At 41.3% G+C, this 23,198-nt stretch overlaps 1 protein-coding gene across 3 annotated transcripts in view; it reads left to right on the top strand.

Moving 5' to 3' along the window:
* The window catches only part of PLAAT5 (phospholipase A and acyltransferase 5), a 29,905-nt gene extending 9,869 nt beyond the window's left edge, over nucleotides 1–20,036 (top strand). For 2 of the 3 annotated variants that reach the window (XM_007994959.3, XM_073022756.1), the window contains exons 4-6: nucleotides 12,406–12,514; nucleotides 14,514–14,776; nucleotides 17,598–20,036. In XM_007994959.3, coding sequence (XP_007993150.1) covers nucleotides 12,406–12,514; nucleotides 14,514–14,776; nucleotides 17,598–17,690 — 465 coding nt within the window. In that variant the 3' untranslated portion in view covers nucleotides 17,691–20,036. The remainder of the gene's footprint in view (nucleotides 1–12,405; nucleotides 12,515–14,513; nucleotides 14,777–17,597) is intronic. The other variant, XM_073022760.1, reaches the window with a different exon arrangement.
* Nucleotides 20,037–23,198: the final 3,162 nt, after the last annotated feature.

The following is a 23,198-nucleotide window of genomic DNA, read 5'->3' on the forward strand; positions in this document are numbered from 1 at the left end:
GGAAATTTAACAAGAGAGTGGATAACTGTTAAGTCTGTGTGAATCCCATTTAGTTTTATACCTTACTACCCCATCCAGTGGCAAAATTGCAGATGAGCGAGTATTAAAATGCAGAAGAAAGTATCTAAAATTCCAAAATTCCCTCCTCTTTCCTTCTCCAATCCCTGAGCCTTCTGTTTTCTGTACCACAAAGCTCATTCGACATCCTTGATGAACAGGACTTGGGTTTTGTGAGCTTTCTTCTGGCTTAGACTGGCCTCACAATGAATTGGGCTATCTTCTTGCTGTCAGTTTTCCAGGAAACAACAAGGATTTGATTGATTGCTTGTTTGTTGTCATTGGAAATGACCTAGTCATGTTGGGTGGGAAGTAACTGGCTATTTGGTTGATGGGGAAGTGTGTCCAAGGTGGAGGGATGGCCAAGAACAGACTGCATGTTCCTACAAAGAACAGACGTGACTGTCCAGCTGGCTTGGCCAACTCTGAGAGCCCTGCCCTCCACTAGATACCGTGGATGGCGGGTGAAAGGCATTGGTTAGGACTCTAAGGTATTGGGGTCTGTGCTCAGGTAGAGTGAGATGGAGTCAGGGGTTGGTTCAAGAGTAACATAACGTGTCAACTGGCTTTCCCTCTGGACTGACTCAGGAAAACCTGTCCCATAATCTTACTGTTACTGCCATTCCTTTCACCCTGACCAATGCCAGAAATAATAGCCTGAGTTGGATTGATTTGAGCTCTGGCACCTGTTCTTCACTTCTTGTTCATCTTTCGTCCATGGGCCTTTCTGTTTTTCTTCCTGACCAGTGTCAGGACTTAGATAGTAACGGTCCTTAGGTTACTGTAACAGTGAGGATGGGCCTATGGGCTTTCCTGTCATGTGTGTATAATAGCAGAAATGACCTCAATTTGGCACATATGTTCATATAAAGAAATTAGGTTAAATAACTTCTCTTCCTCTCTCATTTACCTATGTCTGAAAGGAAAAAATAATCAGACAATCTATGAATCAAAAATCTGTGTATAGCTAAATTATAAATTAAAGGCAATTTAACTGTTTACCTGCATCTGCACATGCAAATGTTGAACCTGTCTTGATTTTTTAAAATGAGCATCAAAATATTTAAACTTCAGACTTTCTTATGAACATTTTAAAACATTGTTCTCTGATCCCTTTGCCATTTATGAAGACAGAGGCATCTGCTTAAAGCAATATATTCTTATTGCTATCTGAATCACAAAGAAAATACTATTTGCTATTGTTCCTTTTTAGTCTTCTCCAAAGGATGAGAAAGATCTCTCCTCCACTTTCCCTTTCTTCACTTACTCTCTTGGCTGCTTTCTGCTCCTCTGTATCCGTCTACATCACTCACATGCTGTCTTCCCAACTCTTAGCTCTCAACCTCTTCTGTATACTACCAGCTTCCGGGTTTTATGGTGGGGGATATCCCTATCGCTCTCCCTGGGCTTATGGCAAAAGAAAATGAAGTCCAGTTTGAAGTCTCCTGCAATATCATGCTGCTTTCTGGGTGAGAAGCCTGGTTTAGGGCGCCCTCTAGTGGATATATAGCTACCATTACATTTTCCCTTTGAGTAAGGCAGAAGAAAGGGTTGGTTTGTTGGCAGGGGCAAAGGGGTGGTTCTGGTCCTAGCTCGACCATGGACTTGCTGTGGGACTTTAGACAAAGCACTTCCTCTCTCTTGGACTCAGTTCCTTCCATGAAATATTGTAGTGTATACTGTTTGCTTTGTGCCCACAACAACTCATTCCTGCAAGTGGGCAGGACTTGTGGAATGGCTGAGTGCAGATCTCAGCAAATCCTCTTTTCCCAAAACAATTATAAAGCTAGACAAAATTGCCAAAGACAGTTATTTCAAGACTGGAAATTTGACCAAAGGCATACAACAGATTGAGAAGGGTTAATTTAAGAAAGTCCATCCGTGGCCGGGCGTGGGCTCGCGCCTGTAATCCTAGCACTTTGGGAGGCCAAGGCAGGCAGGTCAGGAGATTGAGACCATCCTGGCTAACACGGTAAAACCCCATCTCTACTAAAAATACAAAAAAATTAGCAGGGTGTGGTGGCGCGAGCCTGTAGCCCCAGCTACTCGGGTGGCTGAGGCAGGAGAATCCCTTGAAACCAGAGAGACAGAGGTTGCAGTGGGCTGAGATCATGCCACTGCCCTCCAGCCTGGGTAACAGAGCAAGACTCCATCTAAAAAAAAAAAAAAAGAAAGAAAGAAAGTGTACTGGTTCTCAGAATTTCAGAACAGTGGAAGTCTGTAGAGTTTTAGCATTGCCCCCTCACCTCCGGCTGTGTGGTTGTGGTAAGGAAGTTCTATCCAGCTGGGCGGGGCTTGTAGGAGGGAATGGCAGTGGCAGCAGAGGGTGGCTGACTTTACTTGCATGCCCAGAGATGTTGAAAACAATAGTTATCCCAGTGACAAACAATCATGGAAGACCAAAATTGCAGCTAGCTTGAGGTTACAGTACTGATTAGGACAAGCAATAGGCCAACAGGCCAGCCAAAAATTTAACATGGAAATCCAGGTAATGATACAACGAAAGAGGGGTCTTGAAAAGCTACCACATGTATCTGGTGGTCTGAAAGGTATGCATAAGGCTGCATACACATTCACATTCAGGAGAGACTGAAGACTCATAAAAATCTGGAACTTTGAATGAATTCTCCAAGACACACAGAGATCCACTGACAAAAGGTGAAGCCTTCCCGGCACAAGGTGTGGCTCAACCTCTGGCCAGTCACTGGCTGACCATTAAGCTATGCTGATCTAAGCCAGGCTTAAAAACAAGAAACTGGGCGCTGTGGCTCACGCCTGTAATCCCAGCACTTTGGGAGGCTGAGGCGGGTGGATCACAAGGTCAGGAGTTCAAGACCAGCCTGGCCAACGTGGTGAAACCTTGTCTCTACTAAAATACAAAAATTAGTTGGGTGTGGTGGTGGGCACCTGTAATCCAAGCTACTCAGGAGGCTGAAGCAGGAGAATCATTTGAACCTGGGAGGTGGAGGTTGCAGTGAGCCAAGATCATGCCATTGCACTCTGGCCTGGGCGACAGCGTGAGACTCTGTCTCAAAATAAATAAATAAATAAAAATAAAAGTAAATAAATAAATAAAAATAAACAAAATAAAAACAAGAAAAAAAAAACCTTTAAGCAGATGTCTCAGTGGTTACATGCTGTGAGAGAAACAGACATCACAGAATCAGTCCAGGTAGGTCACTAAACAAACAACAAACAAACGAGCAAACAGCAACATCCATCAGCCCTGGTTGGGTGGGGAAAGAGATCAGAACCCACAGTTGCTATATGTTACCTAGAATATCCAGTTTTTCAACAACAAATTATGAGACATGCAAAGAAACAGGATAGAGTGACACACACACACACACACACAGTTAATAGAGACTCTTTCCTAGTGGGCCTACATGTTGAATGTAGCAAATACTTCTCAACAGCTGTTATGAGTATGTTTAAAGAAGTAAATCAAGTTTGAAGAATTAAAGGAAAGTGGAATGACAATGACTGATCAAATATAGAATCTTAATAAAGAGGTAGAAATGATAAAGAAGCACCGAATGAAAATCCTGGGGTTGAAAAATGCAATGGCCAAAATAAAACATTCACTAGAGTGATTTAACAGCAAATTTGAGTTCCTAAAAAGGAAAAAGAATCAACAAACTCAAAGCTGGATCAACAGCAACTATCTAATATGAAGAGTAGGAGGAAAAATAAAAATAAAAATGAACAGAGCCTCAGAGGCCAAGGAGACATCATTGAGCAAACCAGCAAATGTGTAATTGGAGTCCCAGAAAGAGAGAAGATAAAAAGGCAGAAAAAATACCGGTATGAAAGATACCTGAACACTTTCCAAATTTGATCTAAAACATTTATCTATACACCCAAGAAGCTCTGTGAATATCTAGACATGTCATTCAAACAGATGAAAGCCAAACACGAAGATAGAATCTTGAAAACAAGAGAAGAAAATACTTATTCTATACAAGAGTTGCACAATAAAAAACAATAGTCAACTTTTCATCGAAGCAATGGAGGCCAGAAGGCAGTGGGATGATGTATTAAAAGTGCTGAAAGAAAAAAACCTGTTAACCAATAATTTTATATCCAGTAATATACCTTACAAAAATGAAGGTGAAATAAAGGTAGTCCTAGATGAATGAAGAATGAGAGAATTTTTGCTTAGCACACTTGCCTTAAAAGAAATAGCAAAGAAAATTCTTCCAGTGGAAAGAAAGTCACACCAGATAGCTTTCTAAGCCACATGAAATACAAAGCACCAGTAAAGGTAATTATATAGGTGATTATATAGAAGAATATAAATATATGTTTTATCATTTATGCTGACCAATTTGAAAGGTAATTGAATAAAACTAGTTATAAATCCTATTCTTGGTCTTATAACATGCAAATACATAATAAATATAATAGTAATAGCACAAAGGAAAGGGACTGATATGAAGCTATATTAGATCGATGACACCAGACAGTAAGTATCTTAATCAATAGGAAGAAATGGAGAGTGCCAGAAATGGTAAAGTGTAGTTAATATAAATGACCATAAGTATATTTTTTCCTTTTTCTCTTAACTAATTGAAAAGACAAAAGTTTATATAAAGCAATATTTGTAACACTGTCTTCGGTTTATAACATATATGGATGTAATATATCTGACAATAATAACATAAAGGAGGGAAGAAGGAATGGAGCTAATTTTAAGTTTCTGTATTTTGCAGGAATTAAGTTAGTATTAATCTAAAATAGATAGCAATAAGTCAAGGTGCATATTGGAATCTTTAGAGCAACCACAAGGAAACAATTAAAAATGTTATCAAAAAGTTAACAGAGGAATTAAAATGATCATTAGAAAATACGTATTTGATACAAAAAAGAAGGCAAAAGAGGAACAGAGGAACAAAAAAGATGTGAGGTACAGAAGACTGACAGCAAATTATAGTCATAAATCCAACTTTATTAATAGTAACATTAAATGTGAATGAATTAAACACACCGAAAAAAGGCAGAGATCGTATGACTTAATAGAACAAGATCCAGTTAAATGCCATCCACAAGAGACACACTTTAGATCTAAAGTCACAAATAGGTTGATGTACACAGTGGCCGTAGCAGGAGTGGTTGTACCAATATCAGACAAAATAGACTTTAAGAGAAGAGATATCTTGAAAAAAGTGGGGTCATTCTATAATGACAAAATGTTAATTCATCAGGAAGATATAACAATTATAAACATATACATATCCAACAAAATAATCCCAAAAAGTATGAAGCAAAAACTGATAGAAATAAAGGGATAAATTGGGAATTCAGAAATAATAGTTGGAAAACTTCAATACCCCACTCTCAGTAGTGGATAGAACAACTAGGCAGAAAATCAGTGAGCAGACAGAAGATGTAAGCAGCTCACTGACGTGACTAACTGACATTCATAAAACATTTCACTCAACAACAGAATACATATTCTTCTCCAGCACACATGAATGTTTTCTAGGATAGACCCTCTTCTAGACCATAAATTAAGTCTCAGTAAATTTGAAGGGATTAAAATTCTGCAAAATATTTTATTTGATCACATGAAATTAAATTAGAAATTAATAACAAAGTGATATTTTGGGAAATTCACAAATATTTGGAAATTAAACAACATACATCTAAATAATGTCAAAAAAGGAACAAGGAAGTTAGAAAATATTTTGAGCTGAGTGAAAATGAAAACAGAACTTATCAATTTTATGAGATGCAGCTGAAGCACTTAGAGGAAAATTTGTAGCTGCAAATGCCTATATTAGAAAGGAAAAAAATATCTCAAAATCAATAATCTAAGTTCCTACCTTAAGAAACTAGGGAAACAAAGGCAAACTAAAACCAAAACAAGCAGAAGTAAGAAAATGATAACTACTGGAGTAGAAATCAATGAAATAGAAAACAGAAATCAATAAAACGAATGAAGCCAAAAGATAGTATTTTGGAAAGGCAAAATAGACAAACTTTTAGCTACACTAACCAAGAAAAAAAGAGAGAGCACTCAAATTGCCAAAACTGGGAATGTAAGAGGGGGCTCACTGTCAATCTTATAGACATAAAACGGAATACTGTGAAAAACTGTAAGCAAACAAATTAGACAACTGAGATGAATTGGGTAAGTCCTAGAAAGATACAAATTATAAAACTGGCCAAGAAAAACTAGAAAATCTAAATTGAATTAGTAAATAAAAATCTTTTCACAAAGAAAATCTCATGCCCAGATGGCTTTGCTCAAGAATTCTACCATGCATTTAAATAAGAAAAATTACCAATCTTTCACAAACTCTTTCTGAAAATAGAGGAATGAAATGCTTCCCAACTCATTCTGTGAGGCCAGTATTACCTTGATACCAAAGCCAAGATATCTCAAAAAAAGAAAACTACAAGACTAATATCTCTTATGAATATACATGTAAAAACCCTCAGAACAATGCTAGCAAGCTGAATCGGGCATGTATATAAAAAGGATTATACACAATGACTAAGATTTATCCCAGAAATGCAAGTTTGGTGTAACACCCCAAAATCAGTTAATATAATATACCAGGGCGGGGCGCTGTGGCGCATGCCTGTAATCCTCGCACTTTGGGAGGTGGAGGCAGGCAGATCACTTGAGGTCAGGAGTTTGAGACCAGCCTAGTCAACAAGGTGAAACAAACCAAAAAAATTACCTGGGAGTGGTGACACACGCCTGTAGTCCCAGCTACTCGGGAAGCTGAGGCACAAGAATCACTTGAACCCAGGAGGTGGAGGTTGCAGTGAGCCAAGATTATGCCACTGCACTCCAGCCTGGGCAACAGAGTGAGACTTCCTCTCAAAAAAAAAAAAAAAAAAAGTAACATATCATGTTAATAAAGGACAAAAATCATATGATCATATCAATACCTCTGGAAAAAGCATTTGACAAAATCTGCCATTCATGATAAAAAACATTCTCTTGACCTCAATTAAAGGGAGTTTCCTCAACCTGAAAAAGGGCACCTATGAAAAATTTGTAACTAACATATTTAATGGTAAGAGACTAGAGCTAGCAAGGCAATGATCCCCACTCTCATCACATGTATTCAATGTATGTAGAAAATCCTAAGGAATCAATCACATACAGGTGTACTTCAGACATATTGTGGGTTTGGTTCTAGACCATCACAATAAAACGAATATTGTAAGAAAGTGAGTCATAACATAAAAGTTATGCTTATATTATTCTATAGCCTATTAAGTTTGCAATAGCATTACATGTAAAAAAGTACATGCTTTAATTAAAAATACTTTATTGCTAAAAAAATGCTAGCAAAGCGAGCACATGCTGTTTGAAAAAAGGCACCAATTGACTTATCTGACGCATGGTTGTCACAAACCTTTAACCTGTAAAAAATGAAATTATCTGTGAAGTACAATAAAGCAAAGCACAATAAAATGAGACGTGCCTGTACTTACAAAACTATTAGAATTTTTTTTTTTTTTTTGAGACAGAGTCTTGCTCTGTCACCCATGCTGGAGTGCAGTGGTGCATTGGCACCATCTCAGCTCACTTCCACCTCCACCTCCCAGGTTCAAGCGATTCTCATGCCTGAGCCTCCCAAGTAACTGGGACTATAGACGTGCACCACCACTCCCGGCTAATTTTTTTTTTTTATTTTTTTGTATTTTTAGTAGAGATGGGGTTTCACCATGTTGCCCAGACTGGTCTTGAATTCCTTGCCTCAAATGATCTGCCCACCTTGGCCTCCCAAAGTGCTGGGATTACAGGCATGAGCCACCGCGCCTGGGCCACAAAACCATTAGAATTAATACATATGTTCAGCAAAGTTGCAGGATGCAAGGCGAATGTGCAAAAATCAATGGAATTTCTGTATATCACAAGTGAACTCTCTGAAAATGAAATTAAGAAAATAATTCCATTCATCATAGCATAAAAGTCCTCAGGAATAACTTTAACAAAAATGTTAGGCTACAAAACATTGGTAAGGGAGATTGAAGATTTAAGTACACAAAACAAATTCCATGTTTGTGGGTTGCAAAATATCTGTAGTCTTAAGGTGGCAGTCTTCACCAAATCGATCTACAGATTAAACACAATCCCTGTCAAAATATTTTTTTTGATATCCATTGATGAAGTGATCCTAAAATTTACATGGAAAGACCAAGGACCTGGGATAGCCAAAGTGATATTGAAAAAGAACAATGTTGGTTAGGTAAAATGTGGTGCCTCCATATAATGGAGTACATGCAGCAAGCATGAGTCTCAGCAGCGTTATGTGCTCGTGTAAATTCAGCTTGCTCTCTCTAATGTCTCTGTGTGTGTGGATGTAGGATTATTTACTTAACTGGTGCTTATTGATGGCTGTTTGGGCTGTTTTTTTCTTTCTTTTTTTTTCTTCAGCTTTTAAGTTCTGGGGTACATGTGCAGGATGTGCAGGTTTGTTACACAGGTCAAATTGCGCTATGGTGGTTCGTGCACAGATCAAGCCATCATCTTGGTATTAAGCCCAGCATCCATTCACTATTGTTCCTGATGCTTTCCCTCTTCCAACCCTCACCCCAACAGGACCCAGTGTGTGTTGTTCCTCTTCCTGTGTGTTCACGTGTTCCCATCATTCAGCTCTCACTTATAAGTGAGAACATGCGGTGTTTGGTTTTCTGTTCCTGTGGTAGTTTGCTGAGGATAATGGCTTCCAGCTCCCACCATGTCTCTGCAAAGGACATGCTCTCATCCTTTTTATGGTTGCATAGTATTTCACATTTTCTTTATCCAGCCTATTATTAATATTTTTTAAAACAGTTTTGTTTAAAAAATTAAGTTCACCTGTAATCTTAAATCAGAATTTCAAATTGTACTGCATTTAAAATGATTTACTACTAAAATTCAAGATATTTTTCTCTCACTATCACGTAGAAGAATATTACTCTGAATACCTACCTCTTGCTTCACTGAAACCATGTTATAAGTCAACCACAAGGAGCCTCTTCACTTAGATTTTCATTGCACACCTTGCATTTCAATGTCCTTACTCTTCCATGGAAAAGGTCATAAATAATGCCCACCTAATGAAAACGAATCTCTCATAGATCTGATGCACCAATAATGGATCACGTGCTTTCACGTAAACAATGAGAATGAAGGAACAGCATGAAGTAATTTGAGAGTTAAATGACATTTGCTTTCAACAAACTATAATTTTTTTCAAGGGAAAACAAATACTTTGTAATTATAACTCTTGAAAAAAGTCTTGTTTCTTGTAAAGTTATATACAAAAAAATCTGACAGTTTTAGCTTTGAATTATTTTCCGTACTCTACACTCTGATTTAGTGTAATGTATGAAGTGTTGGTACCTTAGTTCTTTCTACCGTGAATCCTCTAATGTTTACAGAGACTTAATGTTTGATTAAATATTTTTTTCACATTTACTGCATCTGCAAAAGTATCTTTTAATATGATCTCTCTGGCGTTCTCCACACTGGAGTTTTTAAACAAATGTGTTTCTACATTCATTACATCTGTAGGGTTTCTTTGCAACATAAATTCTCTGATATTCAACAAGGTTTGAACAACTGCTTTGGTGTTTTTCTCTGGTATAAAATATGTGCAATAAGGTTTGTAATACAAGTAAAGGTACTACAATCCTCTTTATATATGTAATGTTTTTCTTCGAAATAAATACTCTTATTCACTTTAAAGGCTTAATTTTCTGAAAGTTTTTTTTACAGTAATTACATTTATAATGGTTTCATTAAGTATGAATTCTCTGATTTTGAGTAAGATGTGAGCAGATAGCAATGGCTTTTCCACATTCTTTATATTTGTACAATTTTTCTAAAGTATAAATGCTTTCCTGTGCAATAAGGCATGAACATTAATTAAAAGTTTTACCACATTATTTATATCTGTAGGGGTTTTCTTCAGTATGAATTATCTTACATACAGTAAGGTATGACAACCATTTAAAGGCTTTGCCACGTTCTTCACATTTCTAGGATTTCTCACCAGTATAATTTATGTTTGGAAAGGTATGAGGTGTGGTTAAAAGCTTTTCCACATTTTTCAGATTTCTAGAGTTTCTCTGGTATCAATTATCTTACGTTTGAGGACCGTTAAAATGCTTTGCCATATTCAATCACAGGGTTCTCTCCAGTATGAATCTCTTACGTATAATAAGAGTTGAAGACTGGTTAAAAGCTTTACCACATTCTTTGCATTTGGAGGGTTTTTCTCCAGTACGAATTATCTTATGTTTAGTAAGGCTTGAGATGCACTTAAAAGGCTTTGTCACATCCTTTACATTTGTAGGGTTTCTCTCTAGTATGACTTCTGTCATGTTCAATATGGTTTGAAGACCAGTTAAAGGCTTTGGTACATTCTTTACATTTGTAGGGTTTCTCTCCACTATGAATTCTCTCATGTTTAATAAGAGTTGAGTAATGGTTAAAGGCTTTGCCACATTCTTCACATTTGTGGGAGTTCTCTCCAGTGTGAATTATCTTATGGGTAATAAGGGTTAATAACTGGTTGAAGGTTTTGCTACGTTCTTCACATTGGTGGGGATTCTCTCCAGTGCGAATTATCTTATGTTTAGTAAGGGCTCAGGACTGGTTAAAGGCTTTGCCACATTCTGCACATCTGTAGGAATTCTGTCTAGTATGACTTCTCTGACGTTGAGTTAGGTGTGAAAGCGTGTGAAATAATTTGCCACATTCTTTTTTTTTTTTTTTTTTTTTTTTTTTGAGATAGAGTCTTGCTCTGTCGCCCAGGCTGGAGTGCAATGGCGTGATCTCGGCTCACTGCAACTTCCGCCTCCCAGGTTCAAGCCATTCTTCTACCTCAGCCTCCTGAATAGCTGGAACTATAGGTGCATGCCACCAAGCCTGGCTAACTTTTTTGTATTTTTAGTAGAGATGGGGTTTCACCATGCTGGTCAGGCTGGTCTCGAACTCCTGACCTCAGGTGATCCACCCACCTCGCCCTCCCAAAGTGCTAGTATTACAGGTGTGAGCCACGGCACCTGGCCAGTTTGCCATATTCTTTACATTTGAAGGGCTTCTCTCCAGTGTGTCATGTCTTATGTCTATTTGAGTTCGAAAATTTGCTAGAGACTTTCACACATGTATTGCATTAAAATATTTTGCTCTGAGTAGTTGACAAATTAATGACATTAATGATGTTAATTAAGTTCATTATGACCTTTGTGCACTTTGCACTCACCCACACTTTTATAGCCTTTCCTTAATTGTAAATTTTCATGTTTACATTTTCCATATCTTTTTAGTATCATTTTTGGGAATGAGTCTTTTATACCCTGTTCTGGCCAAGGGTCTTGGGTGAAATGAGAACATGTAACTGGGTGTTTCTCTACCATCTTGTGTCTCTCCATATTCCAGGGCTCTTTTCTTTGCTCCAAGTAGGTGATCAGGTCTGGTTTAGAGACAGCAATACCATTTGTAGGCTTCTAGGGGGTCCTAACATCTTACCTATGGATTTTCAAAGACCTGCAGGTCACAGGGCCCCGGAAGCTGGGCCTCCAGGAGATGATAACATAGCAGTGAAGGTGAGACCTGGAGCTCTGGCCAAAGATTTTTTTAAAATATGGATGCTCATCATATTTACAACTCTATGCCTACCTTTTCATGTATATTCTCATTCTCTCTCTACCTGTCTCACACATACACACACACACATACACACACACACACACACACACGATAATAGAGAAGTTTGCAATTGCTGGGCAAGCAGGACTGAAGTGGCTATTAGCAACTGGTGGTGTGGGTGTGCAGAGGATGGGGGCACCCTCTGGGCTTCAGGTGGGTCATGTGGGGGCCCTGCAGAGGGAATCAGGGTGCCAGCGGAGGCAGGAGGCCTTGAGGATCCTGGGTCTGAGGTAGAACTCTACTAGATGTCCACACACCACACTACTGACCATCATCCTGCCCACCCCTGGCCAGAAACTGCAGGAGAGCCTCTTTCTCTTGCAGTGTCCCTCCAGCACCCTCTACTGAGAAGGTTTAACATCTTACTTGCTTTAAGGAAGAAATGCTTAAAGAAGTTTAGTCATCTATCACAGGGTATATATTGGAGGGTACATTCACAGCTGAGAGGCAATACATTGATAACTGGCACAGGTATCCTTGATGGCTTTAGTAATGTGAGTGGTGGTAGGAGAGGAGGGGACTTCTTTGGTCCTCAGTGTGAAGAGAAATTTCTTTAGCTTCGGTTTCTGTGAAGCAATGAACCACACTGAGTGGATCTTTAGGCTGAGCTGTACCTGATCCTAAGACTAGGTCTCTGGAATTCCTTGGGCATGTGCCATGTATCTTTTATTTTTCCATTATAGGGAAAACCAAGACCCAGACCTGGAGACCTGATTGAGATTTTTCGAATTGGCTATGAGCACTGGGCCATCTATGTAGAAGATGATTGCGTGGTCCATCTGGCTCCCCCGAGTAAGAATGAATAGTATATTGACATACTGATATTGAAGTTAGCCAAGTAAATAGAAGCACAGTTCATTCCTGTGTTCCTCAGTTATTGCCATTCTTTAGCAACGGGACCCCTTGAAGCATGACTGGACCATTGTTTACTGTGACAGAGCTTGGTCTCTCTTCACCAAAAACCACCGAGTGTCCAGGCCTAAGAGTGATACAAGTGTAAAGAGCGTGGCCCAAGTTCCCTGACCTCCTAGATGGCCCTTTGTTTAAAAACACACGTTTTAGAACTTGAGCTCCATTTTTGTATTGACAAGAGTTGAGCATCTGTCCTCACCTTTCTGAGGATTCCCCAAGGAGGGTGCAGATGCTGGCATGTTCTGATCGTCATTTGTTTTCTATAGTCCTCAAACACTGCATCTGGCTTCTTGATCACCTTTGGCACCTTTGTCCTCATCTTGTCTCCCTGCTGTTCCAACACGCTCTGTGCTGTTTCACCCTCAGTGTAGATAGAGCCCTCTTTTCATTTCTCACAGCTGTCTTAACATATGGCTGAGATTCAATTTGTGTTCATTAAATCTTAGTGGAGATTTGATGGGGGAGGAGGTGATGATAGTAGAGGGAGATTACAGCAAAATGGGAAACAACTGAAAAATTGGGTGTCTAGAACCACTGGTCACAATGGTTGTCTCAGGAGATGAGGCCTGATGAGGGCTGGGGTGTGGGAGAGGAAGGGGTAGGGGGACCCTGTTGAATACCCTTGAATGCCCTTTGAATGCTGTCTCCTGTGCAGGTATTGCCAGTTCAAAGTTGAATTACAGAAGGGCAGTATACCACAGGGCTTTGGTCCTAACTTGTTCTCAGCTGTCATCTCCGTGTCCTGTCCTCTTCCTCTGGCCCTGTCTCTCACCATGCTGGGATGTTCCCATGGAGCAGAGCCCCTTTCTCATTGCCTCTCTTCTCTGCCCCATCCGCTCGTACCCTTCTCACTTCTTGTCTCAGAACCTACTCCAAGAATGTGATAATTCATCTCTTCTTTCCAGACTAAGTCTAGGAGTTTCCCTCTTGTGCAACCACAGAGATACTTATCAGTTATACCTTCCCCCACTCCTATCTTGCTCTCTCTGAAAATGAATTCTGCCATTTCTGCTCCTGAATGCTTAATTATCTGCTACCAGATTTTATAAAATCAGCAGATTTTCTTCACATTTGTAAGAAAAGATCATGGAGCATTTCTTGCCCTTGGACAACTTATAAAGGGAAGGGTATAGATATTTGCATGTCGACACGGTTGTAGCAGAGAAACAGTGCTGGCTTTAAATGACTATCCACCTGGCTTTGGGCAGGTTCCTGACCCTCTTCGAGACTCTGTCTTGTCTAAGGGCTGAATATGATAATGTAGCAGCTTTCAAACATTTCTCTTTTCAAAGCTGTGGAACCCCGTTTTCAAACATACCCTTAATGAGAATCCCCGTATTTGAGTACAGGTAACAGTCAAGTGGCTGTAGGTGGAAGCTGGCAGGAGCAGGTGCCATTCAGAGCCCTGCTTGGCTGACTTCCCCTGTGCCCCTGTGGCAGCCCCAGAGGGAGGTGTGTCATGGAACCACCATAATCATGTATGTGATAGTCCTTTACCCAGGGACTGACACTCACATAGGGAGTGCTCTTTACATGTTTGTGACGATTACTGAAGTCTGCTTAGGAAATGAAACTCAAATCCTAGGACTTTGGCAGATCAGTGCAACACAATCAGGGACCACATGGGAAGGTGCTGCAAGAGTTTAATGACAAAGAGACTCCTATGCAGGTTGAGAGCAGGGAGTGAGGCGCAGGGCAAAGGGCTTCTCAGGAAAGTTGATTCTCTGCAGTTCTTTGACTCCAGCTCCCCCTCTTCTGTCACCCTTCTACTGATGGTGCCAGTGAGACCCCAGGGGAAGCAGCTTACTCAGAGCCTTAGACTGTGCTCTGCTCTGCTACTCCTTGCACTTCCCAACCTCTGTTTGTCTTTGGTCTCCAGGTGAGGAGTTTGAGGTGGGCAGCATTAGTTCCATCTTTAGCAATCGGGCTGTGGTGAAATACAGTCGTCTGGAGGATGTGCTGCATGGCTGCTCCTGGAAGGTCAATAACAAGCTAGATGGGACGTACCTGCCCCTACCAGTGGACAAGATCATCCAGCGTACAAAAAAGATGGTCAACAAGATCGTGCAGTACAGTCTGATTGAAGGGAACTGTGAGCACTTTGTCAATGGCCTCAGATACGGCGTACCCCGGAGCCAGCAGGTGTGACCCCATTTGCTCTGATTATGGCTTCTTCCAGAGCTTTCTTGGGGTTTGTCATTTCATTAGTGATCAGAATGGTAATTAGTGCTTTTTTTTTTTTTTTTTTTTTTTTTGGGTGGGGGATGGAGTCTCGCTCTGTCGCCCAGGCTGGAGTGCAGTGGTCGGATCTGAGCTCACTGCAAGCTCCGCCTCCCGGGTTTACGCCATTCTCCTGCCTCAGGCTCCCGAGTAGCTGGACTACAGGCGCCCGCCACCTCCCCCGGCTAGTTTTTTGTATTTTTTAGTAGAGACGGGGTTTCACCATGTAGGCCAGGATGGTCTCAATCTCCTGACCTCGTGATCTGCCCGTCTCGGCCTCCCAAAGTGCTGGGATTACAGGCGTGAGCCACCGCGCCCGGCATCAGTGCTTTCATTATATTATTCGTTGTACTAGTAGGGCCTTCTATTTCTGCAGGACTTTATGGTTCAAGAGGTGTTTTCACCTTTATTAACCCAGGGAGGAGAGAAAAGGCTCTGGGCTAATGGTAAGACCACCAGTTGGAGCCCCAGCTCAACTATTAACTAGAGGGGTATCCTTGGTCAAGTCACTATATTTCTGAAAGCTTTTCTGTCTATTCTTTTTTTCCCCCTCTTTTTTGGAGACAGGGTCTCACTCTGTCACCTAGGCTGGAGTGTAATGGCATAATCATGGCTCATTACAACCACAACCTCCTGGGCTCAGGCAATCCTCCTGCCTTAGCCTCCTGAATAGCTGGGAGTTCAGGCGTGCATCAGCACACCTAGATAATTTTAATTTTTTTGTAGAGAGGCAGTTTTGCTATGTTGCCCAGGCTGGTCTTGAACTCCTGGGCTCAAGTGATCCTCCACTTCGGCCTCCCAAAGTGTTGGGATTACAGGTGTGAGCCACCATGCCTGGCCAAAGACCATTTCTTCCTTAACAAAGCAGGGATAAGCGGAAGCAGATACCTTGTTGCTAAAATTGTAAACTAGTACCTTGTGGGCTACATCTTGGATACACACACACACACACACACACACACAATTTTTGTTTGTATTACCTACCCATATTAAAAAATATAGAAATTTTATATAAAATTTTATATAAAAATATGTAGCTTCTCAGCTTCTCTCTCTCTCTTTCTCTTTTGAGACAGAGTTTTGCTCTGTCACCCAAGCTGGAGTGCAGTAGTGCAGTCTTGGCTCACTGCAACCTCCGCCTCTTGGGTTCAAGCAATTCTTATGCCTCAGTCTCCCAAGTAGCTGGGATTACTAGGTGTGCACCACCACGTCCGGCTAATTTTTGTATTTTTAGTAGAGACGGGGTTTCGCCACGTTGGCCGGGCTGGTCTGGAGTGCCCGACCTCAGGTGATCCGCCCGCCTCGGCCTCCCAGAGTGCTACATTACAGGCATGAGCCACCGCGCCTGGCCCTCAGCTTTTCTTTAACAGACAATTGATCAGGCCACTGGGCTAGCATTCCTACTTGCTGACACTCTGTAGGGACATGCTGTGGCTTTGCAGGGGATAAGGGGTAGGTGTGTCACCCACCTGCTTCACTCACATTACCTCCCTGGCCTATACTGCATTTGGCTCTGTCATTTCCTTCCATATAGAGAAGTAATAAATTCGTGTAGTTCAGTGCTTGTGAAAGAACTTTGAATCCTAAATATATGTAAAAACTTGAGCTGTTCATATTAATAGGCGATCCTTACTAAAACTCCATGAGATGAGCAGAGAAAGTATTTATCATCCCCCGCCCTTTTTTTTTTTTTTGAGACAGAGTCTCGCTCTGTCACCCAGACTGGAGTGCAGTGGCACGATCTTGGCTCACTGCAACCTCTGCCTCCCAGGTTCAAGCGATTCTCCTGCCTCAGTCTCCCAAGTAGCTGGGACTACAGGTACATGCCACCACGCCCAGCTAATTTCTGTATTTTTAGTAGAGATGGGGTTTCACCATGTTGGCCAGGATGGTCTCAATCTCTTGACCTCATGATCCACCCGCCTCAGTCTCCCAAAGTGCTGGGATTACAGGCGTGAGCCACCACACCCGGCCTATTATCCCCCTTTAAAGAGATGAAAAAAATTAAGGATTAGAAGATAACACAGTTGTTCTGTTTTTTTCTATGTTTCTTCTGTTGTCTAAGCAGATTAGGCTCACATTCCCATGTTGGTCTCTGCTGCTACCAGCCCATCCTCAGAGCATTGGCAGCCTCCCTGCTGTGCCCTTTACTTTCTGCACCTTCCTCCTCTCTGCTCTGCATCCTCTCCAGGCTGCACTCCATTCTTGTGAGGCTTTGCTCTAGAGTCAGGGGCTTGGTGGGCCCTAGTGTGAGAAACCTCCTATCCCATGAGAATTTGTACAAGAAGATCCCAAGGACTGAGGGCATTACAAGAAGTCCTCTGAAGAAGCTTGGGCCCAGGAGTCACGAGGCCCAAGAACCCAAGAGCTAAGTTTGGACACGAATTCACTGTACGGCTCTGTGCAAGTGAGTTCCGTTCCCTGGCTCTTGGATCCCCTGTTTGTAGAATGAGGGCCTCAGTGACTGTGGTGCTGTGAGATCCTTTGCTTCTGAGCTCCACACTGGAAGCAGGCCCTGGGCCAAATGGCACAGAGGGAGGAAGGAGTTGTCTCCAACAGTCCTGGCTTTTCTTGGTCTCTTGTCACTCTAGGAGTTTTGAAAATATAAGATAGCATGGACTGCTTCTTCTCTTGGGAATAGACTCCAGGCAGGCTGGTTGCTGAATGGGTATGGGGTAGAGGTAGGGGAGGGTGCAAGCCTAGGATTGGTACCGATTGTCCTGTGAACTGATGTGCCTTGCAGGTAGAGCACGCCCTGATGGAAGGAGCGAAGGCTGCTGGAGCAGTTATTTCAGCTGTAGTGGATAGCATAAAGCCCAAACCAATAACTGCCTGAAGGTGATGAGAACTCCAACTAGAGGAAGAGTTACTGACACAAGCAAAAAGAACATGCTTCCTTCCCTTGCCTTCTCTCAATGCCTCTGATTAAGAAAACTGTGAACTTCTGGAAGACTCTACAATGTATCCAATTACCCTTCCAGAAATACATCCAATATATACAAGCATAGACCCACAGACTCTCAGGATGGGAAGGATCTGGTATCTAGTGTGTATCTCTTATGCACCAGGCACTGTGCTAGGCATTTCATATACTGATCTAATTTCACTCTCTTTGTAGGAAGAGACCTTGCTTGTTTCTTAGGCTGATCTTGGTCTCTGATGCTTGAATGCCATCAGAAACATCCCAGAAGCCTCTGCTTGAATATTTCCAGTAACGAAGATGTCTTTTTCCAGATGTTCTTTTTATTGAACTAAAATGCCTCTAGCTTCTTTCTATTTATGATAATCCCGCCCTTTTCGAGCCATAGTGTAGCCTCAGGGGAGGAGGACCTTAAGAAAAACTGTGATTCGCTATTCAGGGCTATTCAGTACCTTAATCTAGAAACACATATCCCAAGAAATATTTTCTTTTTAGAATTATACATCAACTTTACTCCTTATTGTTTAAAAATCATCTATCAAAAGTATTGATAAGACAATTTATCTTGCTTTTCTACCTCATCATTACCCTAAAATGTGAAGTTTCTAGTCTCTCTGATTTCAGATAAATATTTAAAATAATTTGATAAGTTTAATCAATTGAACTCTACTGTGCGAGTGAGAGAGAGAAAGGAGTTATTTTTGTGTTTTGAAGAATGTTGACAGGATGGAAGGTCTGAAATTATGGCTGGGGATTGTAGTGACAGCTGGGAGCTGAAACCACCCAAAAAAAAGCTAGAGAAGGGTTCTCTTATGCCTCCAGAAATACCTAAAAAATACAAAGAATGTAGAAAAGAGCAAGATGGATCCCTCAAAGTGTTTCAGATAAGGTCCGTTGGGATCTCCCATAAGCTTTTCTCCTATTTGGAGAAAATAGACTCTCATTGAAACTCTTCCAATTGTTTTACCCTCCATTCTTTTCTTGGCAATCTACACTCGATGACCTCCTGTTCCCCAACACCGCAGTCTGGGCATCTGACTTTGTCTTCTCTCTGCACTCATTTCTGTGAATCATGACCAGGATGAAGCTGATATCCCTAGTTCCTCTTCCCCATTTCCTCTCACACTCCCCTGCCTGGTAATCAGTTGAGTTCCCAATACCTCTTCCTTCGGTCTCTATTCATTATATGGTCTAGGTTGAGACTTCCTTTGAAGCAGAACCTGAGTACCAGGAACTCATATTTTATAAAGTGTATTTATTCCTTGTAGCTGCGAATTAACCCAGCCATGTTTTAGTGAATGCTTTAATTGGAAGATGACTTTGAACTCATCGATCATATTAATCTTTCATCAAACAAACTGGATGTTGTTTGATGAACAAAAACTCCTCCACACCAAAGAGTATTTAGTAACTTCTGCACAAAGGACTCATCCATCTCTTGCTTATGTTTGGGACAGAAAGACACTTCTCTGGCTTTTTACTGGTTTGAACCCAATGGGACAGAGACTCCTGGAAAGTTTCAGGGCTCATATTCACTTGTTTGTCCAAAAAATATTTTTGAGAGTCTCCCAAGTGCCAAACCCTGGCTACTCTCAACTTTGCCTGAGCCCATGAGCAGTAGTCTGGGGGCTGGGTGTGAGGAATTCTGAGTCAGCTGGGAAGACACAAGGCACAATGGACATGGGGCAAAGGCCACTTGTTGGACATTGGTCCCTCCCACTTCCAAGCTGTCCATCAGGCTGAGAGATCTGGAATGCTTACCCCACACTTTGAAGACGAGGAGGGGAGAGTTTCTTAAAGTGTGTGTGTTTCTCTTTTAATCTGTAGTGGCTTCTGCATTTTAAGGTAGAAACTGAAATCTCTTCTTTGAGTGGGACCACTCGGGTGAGGCTTCTTAGTCTTGTTGATATAATAAAGCACATGCCCACTCCTGATGGAGTGGAGAGGAGGAAATTCTAAGGCAAAGTAATCTGAATGCAAATGTTTCTGAGATTAGTTAAACGCGAGTCACTCGTTTGTGTGCTTATTTTTCACTTTTTGGGAATGGGTGGGTGATTGGGGCAGTGGTGGTCTTGGTTCACTTGGGCATGTCACATGGAGAATCAAAGAACTTGAAAGTGCTGCGTTCCTTAATGGTAGGTAGGCCCAGTACTAGTGACATATGAGCCAGTAGGGGCTGGCGCAATCCAGTTATTTTGCTTAATTATAGAAAGAATGACTTCAGGAAATAAACACCTCTGCAGAGATGTTTTCGGCCATAAAGGAATCTGGTTTTGCTGGCTAGGGGTGGAGAACATGTCAGTCAGAGATGCCAACTGAAAAAGGGGGAATGGATCCCACCATGGGGGCAGCAGAGCAGAGGCAGCAGGGAAAAACCAGAAGGGAGCCTTGGGTGACACCGGGAGTAGAAAGAAGCTACTCTCTAGTTCCCAGTTTTAAATTACTGTCTTATGCTCCCCTTTTGTTATCTTCAAGCTTTGTTATTGGCTGTTCTTGGAGAATAAAAGGAGGAGTATGGTTTGTGGTACCCAAAAAGTTTGTAGCTATGGAGAGAAGAGGCTCAGGACCAGAGGTGGTCCATAGGAAACAAGCAGACTAGAGAGGCACCATGTTGGTTGAAAATGTAAGCTACCTTTGGTATTCTCCGGAATACTTTGGGAAAGAACTGGATTTCCTGGAGTCATGCAGGAGGGGGACTTGGTCAAAGAAGGAAGATTTTAAAGGGAAGGGTGATTCCTGACTCCGTAGGACTTGGGTCCTTATAACACACATAGACAAGCACAGCACAAGGTGCATAGGGGCTGGATACATAGCATTCTGGTGATCATAGGACATTTTGATCTCCACACTCTTCCTCTAGAAACTTCTTATCACTTTAGGAGAACAATCAATGGTAATCCAAACTCTAAGAAGGCTATCTGAGCTACTTAAAGTTCTGTTCTCCCAAAGTTTCTGGTCGCATTATTTTCAAAGCCAACTTTCAGCTGGGCAGAATCTTTACTAGGAATCCAACTATTTACAAACCCCATGCTGCTGCTTCTTGGCAGAGAGCAAACATGTATTTTTTTTTTCCAGGAGTATGGTGGTATTTACTTTGTTTTAAAAATATTCTTGTTGGGGGTTCTGGCAAGATGGTCAAATAGGAACAGCTCCAGTCTGCAGCGCACAGTGAGACCAATGCAGAAGGCGGGTGATTTCTGCATTTCCCACTGAGATACCCTGTTCATCTCATTGCGAATGGTTAGGCAGTGGGTGCAGCCCACGGAAGGTGAGCAGAAGCAAGGCGGGGCATCACCTTACCTGGGAAGTGCAAGGAGCGGGGGGCCTCCCTTTCCCAGCCAAGGGAAGCCACGAGGGACTGTGCTATCCAACCCAGATACTACGCTTTTCCCACAGCTTTTGCAATCCGCAGACCAGGAGATTCCATGGTGAGCCTACACCACCAGGGCCCTGGGTTTCAAGCACAAAACTGGGTGGCTGTTCGGGCAGACACCGAGCCAGCTGCAGGAATTTTGTTTTTCATACCCTGATGGTGCCTGGAACCCCAGTGAGTCATAACCGTTCACTTATCTGGAAAGGATGCTGAAGCCAGGGAGCCAAGTAGTCTCACTCAGCAGGTCCCACTTCCATGGAGCCCAGCAAGCTATGAATCACTGGCTTGAAACTCCTGTTGCCAGCACAGCAGGAATTGACCTGGGATGTTGCTCTGGGATGATCGAACTAGCAGAAGACAAGAAAAAACTAACATCAGAGTGGAACTGAAGGAGATAGAGACACAAAAAACTCTTCAAATAATCAGTGAATCCAGAGGTGTTTTTTTCTTTTGAAAAAATTAATAAAATAGACTGCTAGCTAGACTAATAAAGAAGAAAAGAGAGAATAATCAAATAGACACAATAAAAAATGATACAGAGGATATCACCACTGGTCCCACAGAAATACAAACTACCATCAGAGAATACTATAAACACCTTTATACAAATAAACTAGAAAATCTAGAAAAAATTGATAAATTCCTGGACACATACACCCTCCAAAGACTAAACCAAGAAGAAGTTGAATCCCTGAATAGACTGATAACAAGTTCTGAAATTGAGGCAGTAATTAATAGCCTATCAACCAAAAAAATCTCAGGACCAGATGGATTCACAGCCGAATTCTACCAGAGGTACAAAGAGGAGCTGGTACTATTCCTTCTGAAACTATTCTAAACAATAGAAAAAGAGGGATTCCTCCCTAACTCATTTTATGAGGCCAGCATCATCCTAATTCCAAAATCTGACAGAGACACAACAAAAAAAGAACATTTCGGGCCAATATCCCTGATGAACATTGATGTGAAAATCCTCAGTAAAATACTGGCAAACCGAATCTAGCAGCACATCAAAAATGCTTATTCACCATGATCAAGATGGCTTCATCCCTGGGATGCAAGGCTGGTTCAACATACACAAATCAATAAATGTAATCCATCGTATAAACAGAACCAATGACAAACACCACATGATTATCTCAATAGATGCAGAAAAGGCTTTCGATAAAATTCAACACCGCTTCATGCTAAAAACTCTCAATAAACCAGGTATTGATGGAACATAGCTCAAAATAGTAAGACCTATTTATGACAAACCCACAGCTAATATTGTACTGAATGGGCAAAAGCTGGAAGCATTCCCTTTGAAAACTGGCACAAACATGCCCCTTCTCACCACTCCTATTCAACATAGTACTGGAAATTCTGGCCAGGGAAATGAAGCAAGAAAAGGAAAAAAAGGGTATTTAAACAGGAAGAGAAGAAGTCAAGTTGTCTCTGTTTACAGATGACATGATTGTATATTTAGAAAACCCCATTGTCTTAGCCCCAAAACTTCTTAAGCTGATAAGAAACTTCAGCAAAATCTCAGGATGCAAAATCAATGTGCAAAAATCACAAGCATTCCTATATACAAATATAAACAGAGAGGCAAATCATGAGTCAACTCCCATTCACAATTGCTACAAAGAAAATAAAATACCTAGGAATACAACTTCTAAGGGATGTGAAGGACCTCTTCAAGGAGAACTACAAACCACTGCTCAGTAAGAGAGGACACAAACAAATAGGGAAACATTCCCTGCTCATGGATAGGAAGAATCAATATCATGAAAATAGCCATACTGCCCAAAGTAATTTATAGATTCAACACTTTTCCCATCACGCTACCACTGACTTTCTTCACAGAATTAGAACGATTTTAAATTTTATATGGAACCAAAAAGAGGTTGTATAGCCAAGACAATCATAAGCAAAAAGAACAAAGCTGAAGGCATCATGCTACCTGACTTCAAACTATAATACAAGGCTACAGCAACCAAAACAGTATGGTACTGGTATCAAAACAGATATATAGACCAATGGAACAGAACAGAGGCCTCAGAAATAAC

The sequence above is a fragment of the Chlorocebus sabaeus genome, chromosome 1, assembly GCF_047675955.1.
Source record: "Chlorocebus sabaeus isolate Y175 chromosome 1, mChlSab1.0.hap1, whole genome shotgun sequence".
Taxonomy (NCBI): domain Eukaryota; kingdom Metazoa; phylum Chordata; class Mammalia; order Primates; family Cercopithecidae; genus Chlorocebus; species Chlorocebus sabaeus.